At 38.8% G+C, this 14,097-nt stretch overlaps 2 protein-coding genes across 6 annotated transcripts in view; both read left to right on the top strand.

The window, feature by feature from the left end:
- LOC129650652 (immunoglobulin-binding protein 1-like) overlaps positions 1 to 10,249 on the top strand; it is a 33,866-nt gene extending 23,617 nt beyond the window's left edge. For both annotated transcript variants that reach the window (XM_055579328.1, XM_055579329.1), the window contains exon 3: positions 8,846 to 10,249. In XM_055579328.1, the coding sequence (XP_055435303.1) occupies positions 8,846 to 9,865 (1,020 nt within the window). In that variant the 3' untranslated portion in view covers positions 9,866 to 10,249. The remainder of the gene's footprint in view (positions 1 to 8,845) is intronic.
- The window catches only part of PTBP3 (polypyrimidine tract binding protein 3), a 91,000-nt gene that overhangs the window by 23,704 nt on the left and 53,199 nt on the right, over positions 1 to 14,097 (top strand). The gene's annotated exons all lie outside the window — the stretch shown is intronic.

The raw sequence follows: 14,097 nt of genomic DNA, 5'->3' as shown, positions 1-14,097 counted from the left end.
CCTCTGTTGTTGAGAAGCCTTTTGTCAGCCTATGTTATTATTGTGTAGGTAGAATTAATTCTCTGTAGTTGTTCTAACAGTTTTCTCTTTAATTTTGTTCTGTGTCTCTAGCTATGTCTGGGTGTGGATCGCTGGTTCTCTGAGGGTTCACTAAAATAGCTTGGGAAACTTTGAAGAAAATACAGATACCTTTACCTACTCCACACCAATTCTGAAATTGCTGGTTGGGGAAGGAGAGGCCTAGGTACTGTTTTAAAGCTTCTTAGCTGTTACATGTCGGAGAAGGCAATGGCACCCCACTCCAGTACTCTTGCCTGGAAAATCCCATGGACAGAGGAGCCTGGTAGGCTGCAGTCCATGGGGTCGCTAAGTCGAAGACTGAGTGACTTCAGTTTCACTTTTCACTTTCATACATTGGAGAAGGAAATGGCAACCCACTCCACTGTTCTTGCCTAGAGAATGAATCCCAGGGACGGCGGAGCCTGGTGGGCTGCCGTCTATGGGGTCGCACAGAGTCGGACACGACTGAAGCGACTTAGCAGCAGCAGCTGATACATGTAAGGTGCAGCCAGGGTTGAAGACCATTGCTGCAGACTTACTTTCATTTATCCTGCTTAGTAGTGACCCCAACTTTCCACAGAATTGTCTCCTTCTGGAACTCCAGTTAGACATGTTTTGGGCCACCTCATTTAGAGCTGCATTTGTTTAACCTCTTGCATTCATTGTCACCTCTTTCTCCTTAAAGTCCTGTATTTTGGATAATTTCCTTGAAATGGTTTTCTGATTCACTCAGTGTTCAGCTTTGTCTAGTATGCTGTTTAATCCTTCTGTTGAGTATTTGATTTCAAGGCATATATTGTTCATTTTTCTGTGTCTATTTGACCCGTTTTTTAAAGACCACCTAGTTTTGTTTTTTTAATATTGTGTTCTTTTCTTATGGTTACTATTGTTTTTTCCCCTAATTTTTTAATTATTTAAAACAATTTTTATAGTCTCAGATTTTACAATTATGGAGTTCTTAGGGGTGCTAATATTCCTGGGGTTTGTATCAGCTAATCTTTGCTTATGGTGTATTATTTTTACTTGATTCATAATTTTTGGTTATGAGATAAACTTCAACTAAATTATATTTTTCCTTCTGTGAGAATCTTTTGTATTTGCTCTGCTAGATTTGCTAGGGTAGAAACGGCAACCTACTCCAGTATTCTTGCCTGGAAAATCCCATGGACAGAGGAGCCTGGTGGGCTGTAGTCTATGGAATCGCACAGTCAGACACAGCTGAGCGTGCACATAGTATAGTGTAGTTCTGCTAACATACCCTAATGTGTATGTTAGTATATTGCTTTGGGGATTCATATCAGAAGAAAAGAGAAAATAAAAATCTGGATATTTACATTTCTCCATTCAGATCTCTGAACAGACATATACTTCCTTGTTCAATACCTGTGGTAGATGGAAAATTTCTAATTTTACTTTGCCTTTTACTGAAAGGGGGCCTCCTAAGGGGCTGGCCTGTTGGTACCTAAAAATTTTGCTTCTATTTTTTAGGTCACCTATACATTAAAAATACTTTTGTAATACTTGATTCAATATTTGCAATTCTCTAAAAATTTCAAAAACTAAAGATTATGTTCCTCTTAATTCTTGACTTCTTTGAATAAATGTTTCTGATTGATTTTGAACAAATTTTATTGGAAAGTCTCTAGGGCTCATTTAAAGAGTTTAATCCCATTGTAAGATACTTAAGTAGTTCTTCAAAGACATAAATAATTTTAAAAGTCACATTAATAATGGGTTGCTAAAGGAAAGCCATGTGTAGGACTATGTTGAAAGATCTTTTTGTATTCAGTACAGTCTTCATCACAAAATTTTTGTAGTTTCAGTTTGGTTAAGTCACTCGGTCATGTCCAACTTTGTGCACCCCCGTGGACTGCAGCACGCCAGGCCTCCCTGTCCATCACCAACTCCCAGAATATACTCAAACTCATGTCCATCAAGTCGGTGATGCCATCCAGCCATCTCATCCTCTGTCATCCCCTTCTTTTCCCACCTTCGATCTTTTTCAGTCTTTCCCAGCATCAGGGTCTTTTCAAATGAGTCAGTCATCAGGTGGCCAAAATATTGGAGTTCCAGCTTCAGCATCAGTCCTTCAATGAATATTCAGGACTGATTTCCTTTAGGATGGACTAATTGGATCTTGCTGTCCAAGGGACTTTAAAGAGTCTTCTCCAGCACCACAGTTCAAAAGCATCAATTCTTCGGCACTCAGCTTTCTTTATAGTCCAACTCTCACATCCATACATTACCACTGGAAAAACCATGGCCTTGACTAGACAGACTTTTGTTGGCAAAGTAACGTCTCTGCTTTTTAATATCTATCTAGCTTGGTCGTAGCTTTTCTTCCAGGGAGCAAGCATCTTTTAATTTCATGGCTGCAGTCACCATCTGCAGTGATTTTGGAACCCAAGAAAATAAAGTCTGTCACTGTTTCCACTGTTTCCCCATCTACTTGCCATGAAGTGATGGAACTAGATGCTTTGATCTTAGTTTTCTGAATGTTGAGTTTTAAACCAACTTTTTCACTCTCTTTCACTTTCTTCAAGAGGCTCTTTAGTTCCTCTTCGCTTTCTGCCATAAGGGTGGTGTCATCTGCATATCTTAGGTTATTGTTATTTCTCCTGGCAATCTTGATTCCAGCTTGTGCTTCCTCCAGCCCAGCGTTTCTCATGATGTACTCTGCATATAAGTTAAATAAGCAGGGTGACAATATACAGCCTTGATGTACTCCTTTTCCTATTAGGAACCAGTCTGTTCCATGTCCAGTTCTAACTGTTCCTTCCTGACCTGCATACAGATTTCTGAAGAGACAGGTCAGGTGGTTTGGTATTCCTGTCTCTTTAGGAAACACAGTTTGTTGTGATCCTGTCAGTGAAAGGCTTTGGGATAGTCAATAAAGCAGAAGTTTATGTTTTTCTTGGAACGCTGTTGCTTTTTTGATGATTCTGCAGATGTTGGCAGTTTGATCTCTGGTTCTTCTGCCTTTTGTAAATCCAGCTTGAACATCTGGAAGTTCACAGTTTACGTACTCTTGAAGCCTGACTTGGAGAATTTTGAGCATTACTTTGCTAGTGGGTGAGATGAATGCAATTGTGCAATAGTTTGAGCATTCTTTGGCATTGCCTTTCTTTGGGATTGAAATGAAAACTCACCTTTTCCAGTCCTGTGGCCACTGCTGAGTTTTCCAAATTTGCTGGCATGTCGAATGCAGCATTTTCACAGCATCATCTTTTAGGATTTGAAATAGCTCAACTGGAATTCCATCTCTTCCACTAGCTTTGTTTGTAGTGATGTTTCCTAAGGCCCACTTGACTTCACATTCCAGGATGTCTGGCTCTGTAGACAAATGTTTTACACTTGTCTACATAAATCTTATGCTTTGCCTTCTAAATGTAATCTTACGAATGATGGCAGAGACTATTTATTGTGTGCCCCAATACTTTCTGTTTTTTTAAGCAACAGAGCACTAATTTTTATCAGGGCATGTTGTCACCCAGATTAAATGACTGCTTGTCCAGTCTTCCTTATAGCTAGGTGTGTTCATGTGATTGAGTGCTGTCTAACAAGATATAAGTGGAAGTGTTACACTTCTACATGGGTTTTCCTCTATTATCTTTCTGCCTATAAGAGTACTAGCTTCCATCTGTGAGAAAAATGCTCCAGAAATCTGCCTTTGAATTTATTGCTGAATATTAAGCCACACATGCCTGACCAGTAGGGGTGATATTTCAGCTCTACCATAAAGACTATTCTAAAAAGACTTAAAAACAAGCTATAAAACAATTAGCTGATCTGCAAGTAACTTTTTTCCAGAAAAGAGTCTGGCACTTTAAAGGAAGGAAACAAATGCTGGTGCTCACAGTGTTGAGCATTCAACCAAAAATTGCCAGACATGGAATGAACCACAAAATTGTGACCCGTAGATAGAAGAAAAATCAGTCAACAGAAACAGGTCTAAAAAATGACAGATGATGAAATTAGCAGATTTGGACTTTGGAATAGTTATTAAAGTATGGGAAAGGATTTAAAGGAAAATACCAACAAGGAGAAAATAAAAATCAAATGTAACTTCTAGAGATAAAAATATAGCATCTAAAAAGAAACAGGCATGGCTTTAACAGCACTAATATTCTACAAAAGAAATAATCAGCGAATTTAAAGTCAACAGTAGAAACTAAACACAGACCCCAAAAAAACTGAAAAAAAAAAAAAAAAAAAAAAATCAGAGCCTTAGTAACCTGTAGAACAAAGTAAAGTCGTTCTAAACATATGTATGTTTGAAGTCCCAGAAAAAAAGATGGGGGTTGGGAAACAAATATGTCTAAAGAAATAATGACTGAAAATATTCCAAATTTGGTGGAAACTGTAAACCCACATATCCAAGAAGTTCAATGAACCACAGGCAGGATAAATACAGTGGAAACCACACCAAGGCTCATCATAGTCAAATTGCTGAAAACCAGGAATGCAGAACAAATCTTAAAAGTAGCCAGAAGGAAAAAAGTCACATTTTTCGGAGAAACAAAGATACGAGTAACGAGAGTTCTTGCCCCCAAATGGTGCATATCAGAAGACAGTGGAGAAACATCTTCAAAGTACTGAAGATAAATAACAATCAGACCGAAATTCTATGTTCAGTTAAAATATTTTTCAAAAATAAAAGTTAAAGCTTTTTTGAGGCATACAAAAGCTGAGAACATTTGTTAGTAACAGACTTAAATTTTATGAAATGGAAAAGGAAATTCCTCAGATTCGAGGAAAGTGATACCAGGTGGAAATTTGGGTCTACACAAAGTGGTAAATATGTGGATATGTGACTTTTCTTCCTCATGTTTTTGGTTAAGTTCAAAGATAATTGAGGGATTCTGGGAAGGTGGTAGAGTAAGAAGCACCAGCAGTCTTTATACTTAAATGACAATTGGGCTGGCAGAATCTGCCTGTAACTAATTTGGAACTCGGGAGTCTTTTGAAGGCCTGCAAGTTCCAGGGGAAGACTTGGAAGGTAAACTGTGGTTAATTATGGTCAATTTTAGCTCTCAGCACAGTAGCAGCTACCATCCCTCACCCTCAGTCACATGGCAGGCAGCTGTGTGAGTTCCAGAGCAGCTTACAAATAGGAGCCAGGGTGGGCAAAAGCTTCAAGGATCTGTGCTCTGATTGCTCCTTCTGATCACATAGATGCGAAGAGGCAGGCAGCCATTCTTCTTGCATCTCTCCCTTTGGTCAGCACCTCTCACCCCCAGTACATGTGACTTTCAGAGGATATAAAGGATTGGTATTTTTCACACCTTCCTCCCCTTCATTTTCCTTCCCCTGCCCCCTTTTGGGAAGCAAATATTAAAGACTAGGACATTAAAAAAACAACTGCAGCTACAGAGAAAATTAGAAAGTAATAGTGCATGCCCAGGAAAAGGCTCAGAAGACACTTGAGAAGGACTTAAATTTACACCTCAAGCTTATTCTTGGCATAGAGACAGTCCAAAAGAATCAGAAAAACAATAACACAGACAAGAAAACCCTGAGAAAAGGGAAGAATCTGATTTCCAGCATTACCACAATGCCAAATTTGATGAAAAATATGAATATAAACATCTAAGAACCTTTATGAACTCCAGGTAAGATGAATTCGATGAGACCCACACTGAGACACATTTGAAACCAAACTTTTGGAAGTCAGAGATAAAGAGAAAATCCAAAAAGCATTGAGAGAGAATCGACTCATCGCATGCAAGGGATCCTTAATAAGAATATGAGCAGATTTCTCTTCAGGAACTTGGACAGAAGTCAGTGGGCCAATATATTCAAAGTTCTAAAAGAATGTAACTGTTAACCAAGTATCCTATGTTTGGTAAATTTGTCCTTCAAATGTGAGAGAGAAATTAAGACATTCCCAGATGAGTGAAAACTGAAGAAGTTTATTACTTAACTAGATCTGCCCTACAAGAATTATTCAAAGGAGTCCCTTGGGGTGAAATGAAAAGACAGTAGACAGTAGCTCAAAGCCATTTGAGGAAGTAAAGATCTCAGTGAATGCCACTGTAAAAGCCTATATCATTCAAACAGTGGTTTGTAATCCACTTTTTCTTTTCTGCAGATTTAAGGGCCTAATATACTTTTTTTTTTAATTATTAATCTAAAGTTCTCAAGTGACTTGGTTTGTAACTCCACATTTTGTTTTCTACATAATTTAGGACACTGATAACATTTAAATGAATTGTTAGTTTGTTTTTCTGGGCACACATTGTTTAAAGATCTATTTTTTGTGGTAATAGTGGAAAGGGGTGGGGACAGATCTATAAAGGAGCAGAGTTTTTGTATATTATTGAAGTTAAGCTGGACTAAATTCAAATTAGAGTGTCATAACTTTAGGATGTTAAAAGTAATCCCCATGATAACCATAAAGAAAATAGCTATCTAATATGCTTAAAAAGAAATGAGAAAGAATACTTAGAGTAGACAGAATCTTAGAGCGAGAGAGTAGAATGGTGGTTGCTAGGGACTGGAAGAAGAGGGTTTAGGGAGCTTCATTTAATGGATATAGAATTTCAGTTTTATCAACACAAGGTGAAAAGTGTTATGGAAATGAATGGTTGTGATAGTTGCACATTATGAATGTATTTAACATCACTGAATTCTGTGTTTAAAGATAGTGATTTTATGTGTATTATACCATAGTAAAAAAATTTTTGAAAAAAACTATAGAATGCTCTCTATGGAAAGCTCCATAAGATACAAGTGATTAAAACAAGATGCAAAAAGGAAAAAAGGTAATTGACTATTTAAAGCAAGATAAAATTAATATAGTTGGGGGGTTGTAGCAAATGTGAAAAGTACAATATATGACATTAATACAAAGGATATGTATGATAAGAGAAACAGATGTATACTTTGAAAAGTTCTTACATAATACCTATGTATTATAGTATTATTTTAAGGTAGACTGGGGTAAGTTAAAGAAACTTATTGTTGATTAAACTCCAGAGCAATCACTTAAAAAAAACTAACCAAAAAAGTAAACATAATTGAAAACCAGAGGTTATCTGCCATTTATGTGCATGTTTTATGTGTGATATATTATGTTTTCTTGATAAATTGATCCCTTTATCATTATGAAGTGTCTTTCTTTATCCCTGGTGATATTCCTTTTCCTGAAGTCTACTTTGATATTAGTACAGCCACTCTGTCTTTCTTATGATTAGTGTTTACATATTTCTCTTTACTTGTCTTTTTAGCTTTAACCTGAGATTTTTAAATTTAAAATGAGTTTCTTATTCACACCATATAATTGAATTTTGCTTTTATCCAGACTGTTGTAACTTGTGCCTTTCAATTGGAATCTTTATGCCATTTTCACTTTATACAATTATTGATATGGTTGGGTTTAAGTTTGTCATCTTGCTATTTGTTTTCTATTTATATTCATTCTGTTTCTGCTTTCTGTCTTGGTTTTCTTAAGATTATTTTTTATATTCCATTTTATTTATCGTTTATTACTTTGTATTCCATATATTTATTTATATTTCTTGATACATATATATATTTTTTCACCTAATTATAGAACTTCAGAATACATAAAGAATACTAACAACTAAACAAAGAAATAGAAAAATCCACAATTATAGCTGGAGATTTCACTACTCCTCTCTCAGTAATTGATAGCCCAGTACATAAAAATTAGTAAGGATACAGAACAGGGTTAGCAAATTCTCCTGTTGGCCAGATCCATTCCAGTTGCTCATTTTTGTATTGCCCATGAACTGAGACTGATTTTTACATAAAAAATAATAAACTATATACCTCATATTATTCCATTAAAATTTTTTTTATATTATTTTTTGACCCTATGGCACAGCATGTGGGATCTTAGTTCCTCAACCAAGGATTGACCTGGAGCCCCCTACCTTGAAAGCATGGAATCTTAACCAGTGAACCACCAGGGAAGTCCCTGATTTTTACACTTTAAATGGTGAAAAACACGAAGAATATTTTGTTATGATTGTGAAACGTACATGAAATTAAATTTCATTGTCTGTATATAAAGTTTTATTTGAACACAGTTGTGCCTACTTGTTTACATTTACCTCTGACTGCTTTCATTTTATAACTGCAGAGATGAATAGCTGGGTCAGAGCCTTTATGGCCCACTAAGTCTAAAATATTTATGTGACCCTTTAAAAGAAGTCTGTAGGTCTTCTAATACTGAAGTTTTCAGTACTCTAAACCAGCTTGACCTAATTGACATAATGGAATAGTCTCCCCAGCACTATCAGGATACATACTCAAGTTAACATGAAGTGGTCTGTGAGGTAGACTATATACTGGGTCCTTAAATAGGTCTCAGTTAAATATGAGTGCATTAAAATTAGGTATTAGAGGTGTATTAGAACTAGAAATTTTAAAAAATAATACTCAAATATTTGAGAAGAAATCTCCAATTGCTTAGAAAAAGTAATACAGGTATACATATACATATATCCCCTCCTTCTTGAACCTCTCTCCCATCTCCCACCCCATCCCACCCCTCCATGTTGACACAAAGCCCCTGTTTGAGTTTCCTGAGAAATACAGCAAATTCCCATTGGCTATCTATTTTACATATGGTAATGTAAGTTTCCATGTTACTCTCTCCATACATCTAACCCTCTCCTCCCCTATGTATATATGTATACATACATATATATGTCTATCTATGACTGATTCATGTTGAGGTTTGACAGAAAACAACAAAATTCTGTAAAGCAATTATCCTTCAATTAAAAAATAAATTTGGGGTTCCTCCTTCCCTAAGATGGCAGCAGCTGAAGACGAGTTACTGCTCCCGCGGCTCCCCGAGCTGTTCGAAACCAGCAAGCAGCTTTTGGATGAAGTGGAAATCGCAGCTGAACCCACCGGCTCCCGAATAATCCAAGATAAGGTGTTCAAGGGACTGGATCTCCTGAAGAAGGCTGCTGAAATGTTGTCACAGCTTAACTTGTTCAGCCAAAATGAAGATTTGGAGGAGATCGCGTCCACTGACCTGAAGTACCTGATGGTGCCAGCATTTCAAGGAGCGTTCACCATGAAACAAGTCAGTCCCAGCAAGCGTCTAGATCATTTGCAGTGGGCTCGAGAACACTTCTTAAACTTCTTAACTCAGTGCCAGTACTATCATGTGGCAAAGTTTGAGCTGCCCAAACCCAAGACCAACTTAGCTGGAAATAACACTGCTAATTCCTCCATGGCCTATCCTAGCATCATTGCTATGGCATCTCAGAGACAGGCTAAAAAAGAGAGATACAAGCGGAAGAAGGAGGTGGAGCATAGGTTGTCTGCACTGAAATCTGCTGTGGAAAGTGGTCAAGCAGATGACGAGCATGTTCGTGAATATTACCTCCTTCACCTTCAAAAGTGGATTGGTATCAGCTTAGAAGAGATTGAGAGCATTGACCAGGAGATAAAGATCTTGAGAGAAAAAGACTCCACACACGAGGCATCAACTTCTCAGTCATCTCATCAGGACAGGCCTCCAATGAAACCGTTTGTTCTCACTCAGAACATGGCCCAAGCCAAAGTATTTGGAGCTGGTTATCCAAGTCTGGCATCTATGACAGTGAATGACTGGTATGAACAGCATCGGAAATTTGGAGCATTACCAGATCAGGGAATAGCCACGACAGTGTCAGAGTTCAAAAGAGCAGCTCAGCAACAAGAAGATCAGGAGCATGAGGAGGAAGAGGATGATGAGCAGGCAGTGTGCAGAGCTCGCGAGTGGGATGACTGGAAGGACACCCATCCTAGAGGCTATGGCAACCGGCAGAACATGGGTTAGCCTCCCCACAACGAGACAGGACAACAGGGGCTTACATCTTCCCCGCCAAGGACAGTAGTGCTGTCTCCCCCTCACTGCTCTTCTGCTTCAGCTCTGTACAATGAAGGCAGAGATGCTTAGTCTTGCTTAGCATTCAATAAAATGTCAAGCAATAAAGTGTGTATTTGTACCCTAAATGATAAGCCAGAAATCTTGTTTTGGCATTAATCATTCTCATCATGATATATTTTAATTTTCTTAAGTGGAAAGAAAAGAGGACTGAGAAATGGCTCTGTATAATCAATCAGTGGTTGTATGAATTATCTTTAAAAAAAAAAAAAAAGTTCCCTTCTGTCACATGCGCCTGTGCGGAAAATAAATAAAACAATTAAAAAAAAAAAGAAAGTAACACATAATCCATGGATCAAATAAGAAAACACAAGGGAAATTAGAAGATATTTTGAAGTGAATTAAAAGGAAAACATGGCTTACTAAAGTTTATAGGATTCAGCTAGAGCTGTTCTTAGGAGAAAATTTACATCTTTAAATGTTTTATTAGAAAAGGAGAAAATGTGTAAAATGAATAAGCTTCTAAGTGTAGCATAAGAAGGACAAATTAAACCCCAAGTAAATAGAGGAATGAAAATATTAAATATGAAAAGATAATGAAAGAAGAAAATGAGGATTAATGAAAGCAGTAGCTGCTTTTTAATAGATCAATAAAATTAACAAACTTCTAAGTAGACAGAAAAAGAAGGTAAGTTACCAGTATCAAGAAGGATCCTGTAGACATTAAAGAGGTACTTTTATGGACTGAATACTGGAGTGGATTGCCATGTCCTCCTGCAGGGGATCTTCCCGACCCAGGGATTGAACCTGTGTCTCTTTGGTCTCCTGCATTGGCAGGTGGGTTCTTTACCACTGATACCACCTGGGAAGACCTGGAGAAGTTATTTGAAATCCTAAAAGATAATGCTTTTAAAGTGCTGCATTGAATATGCCAGCAAATTTGGAAAACTCAGCAGTGGCCACAGGACTGGAAAAGCTCAGTTTTCATTTCAATCCCAGAGAAAGGCAATGCCAAAAGCTTTTCAAACTACTGCACAATTGCACTCATTTCACCCACTAGCAAAGTAATGCTCAAAATTCTCCAAACCAGGCTTCAACAGTACATGAACTGTGAACTTCCAGATGTTCAAGCTGAAAAGGCAGAGGAACCAGAGATCAAATTGCCGACATTTGCTGGATCATCAAAAAAGCAAGAATGAAGTTACCCAGTCGTGTCCGATCTTTGTGATACCATGGAATGTGGCCTACCAGGCTCCTCCATCCATGGAATTTTCCAGGCAAGAGAAATGGAATGGGTTGCCATTTCCTTCTCCAGGGGATCTTCCCAACCCAGGAATCGAACCCAGGTCTCCCACACTGCAGGCAGACTAACGTCTGAGCCACCAGGAAAGCACCCAAAGTTGTGCCTTGCTCCCCTCCCTCCTGTTTCACCATTAATAGGAAGAGACTAAGTTAGGGCTCACTCTGTTTCATGAAGGGCAAGGAAACCACCCTCATCACCAAATGGTTCTAACAGAAAGGGAAAGTGAAGTGAAAGTGAAAGTCACTCAGTCGTGTCCAACTCTCTGCAACCTCAGGGACTATATACAGTCCATGGAATTCTCCAGGCCAAAACACTGGAGTGGGTAGCCTTTCCCTTCTCCAGGGGATCTTCCCAACCCAGGGATCGAACCCAGGTCTCCCACATTGAAGGTGGATTCTTTACCAGCTGAGCCACCAGGGAAACCTGTGTGGATAACAACGAACTGTGGTAAATTCTTCAAAAGATGGGAATACAAGAACACCTTACCTGCCTCCTGAGAAATCTGTATGCAGGTCAAGTAGCAACAGTTGCAACTGGACATGAAACAATGGACTGATTTCAAACTGGGAAAGGAGTACATCAAGGCTGTATATTGTCACCCTGCTTATTTAACTTATATGCAGAGTACATCATGTGAAATGCAGGGCTGGATGAAGCACAAGCTGGAATCAAGATTGCTAGGAGAAATATCAATAACCTCAGATATATAGATGACGCCATCCTTATGGCAGAAAGCAGAGAGTAACAAAAGAGCTTCTTGATGAAAGTGAAAAAGGAGAGTGAAAAATCTGACCTAAAACTCATTCAAAAACCTAAGATCATGGCATCTGGTCCCATCACTTCATGGGAAATAGATGGGGAGACAGTGGAAACAGTGACTTTCTTTACTTGAGCTCCCAAATCACTGCAGATGGTGACTGCAGCCATGAAATTAAAAGACGCTTGCTCCTTGGAAGAAAAATTATGACCAACCTAGACAGCATATTAAAAAACAGAGACATTGCTGTGCCAACAAAAAGTCCCATCTAGTCAAAGCTATGGTTTTTCCAATGGTCATGTATGGATTTGAGAGTTGGATTGTAAAGAAAGCTGAGCGCCGAAGAATTGATGCTTTTGAACTGTGGTGTTAGAGAAGACTCTTGAGAGTCCCTTGGACTACAAAGAGGTCAAACCAGTCCATCCTAAAGGAAATCAGTCCTGAATATTCATTGGAAGGACTGATGCTGAAGCTCAAGTACTTTGGCCACCTGATGTGAAGAACTGACTCATTAGAAAAGACCTGATGCTGGGAAGGATTGAAGGCAGGAGGAGAAGGGGAAGACAGAGGATGAGATGGTTGGATGGCATCACCGACTCGATGGACATGAGTTTGAGTGAACTCCAGGAGTTGGTGATGGACAGGGAAGCCTGGCGTGCTGCAATCCATGAGGTCGCAAAAGAGTCAGACACGATTGAGCAACTGAACTGATGGGATGAATGTTTGTATACCCCTAACATTCATATGTTTAAGCTCTTATCCCCAGAGTCTTTGGAGATGGGCCCTTTGGAATGGGGTTCACAAGGGGATTAGTGTCTTTTTAAGAAGAGGCTTACTTTTTCCTTCCACCCTGCCATGTGAGGACTGTGTGAAAAGGTGGCTGTCTATAAGGCAGGAAAAGAGTCCTCACTAGAAAGTGACAGTGCTGACCCTTGGTTTTGGACTTCTATTCTCCAAAACTGTGAGAAAGTAAATTTTTATTATTTAAATCACCTGTCGTATTTTGTCATGATATCCTGACCAGGTTAAGATGGATCTCAGATGAATACTATGAACAGTTTTAAGCCGGGAAATTTAGATGAAGTGAACAAATTGCTTGAAAAACATAAGTACAAGAGAAATAGAAAACTGGCTTCCCTGGTGGCTCAGACAGTAAAGAGTCTTCCTGCAGTGTTGGAGACCTGGGTTTGATCCCTGAGTTGGAAAGATCCCCTGGAGAAAGGAATGGCTGCCTATTCCAGTATTCTTGCCTTGGAGAATTCCATGGACAAGGGATGGTCAGGCTTCCATCCATGATGTTGCAAAAGTCAAACACAACTTAGTGACTAACACACAAATAGCCCTATGCCTGTTTTAAAAATCAAATTGGTAATTTAAAAATTCAGGTGAAGTTTTCTTTTTTGTGGTCATATGAGTCATTTGTCAAAGGTTGTCAAACTCTGCATTTAAAATGTAGGTGGGTTTTACCGTATCTAAAATCTGCCCTAATAAAGTTAAATTTTAAAAAAGATCCATATTTCTAGGATAGTTTTTTTGGTAGATCCCTTCACTTTTGAGATGGGAATATATGAATTTTTTAAAAACCTCTTCCACTTTTATCTTTGGAACATGATGAATATAAGTAGCCATTCAGTTCAGTTCAGTTCAGTTGCTCAGTCGTGTCCGACTCTTTGCGACCCCATGAACCGCAGCACGCCAGGCCTCCTTGTCCATCACCAACTCCCAGAGTCCACCCAGACCCATGTCCATCGAGTTGGTGATGCCATCCAACCATCTCATCCTCTGTCATCCCCTTCTCCCCCTGCCCTCAATCTTTCCCAGCATCAGGGTCGTTTGTAATGAGTCAGCTCTTCGCATCAGGTGGCCAAAGTATTGGAGTTTCAGCTTCAACATCAGTCCTTCCAATGAACACCCAGGACTGATCTCCTTTAGGATGGACTGGTTGGATCTCCTTGCAGTCCAAGGGACTCTCAAGAGTCTTCTCCAACACCACAGTTCAAAAGCATCAATTCTTTGGCACTCAGCTTTCTTTATAGTCCAACTCACATCCATACATGACCACGGGAAAAACCATAGCCTTGACTAGACGGACCTTCGTTGGCAAAGTAATGTCTCTGCTTTTTA

The sequence above is a fragment of the Bubalus kerabau genome, chromosome 4 (genome assembly GCF_029407905.1).
Source record: "Bubalus kerabau isolate K-KA32 ecotype Philippines breed swamp buffalo chromosome 4, PCC_UOA_SB_1v2, whole genome shotgun sequence".
NCBI classification, from domain to species: domain Eukaryota; kingdom Metazoa; phylum Chordata; class Mammalia; order Artiodactyla; family Bovidae; genus Bubalus; species Bubalus kerabau.
This window is presented reverse-complemented; position numbering and strand designations above follow the sequence as displayed.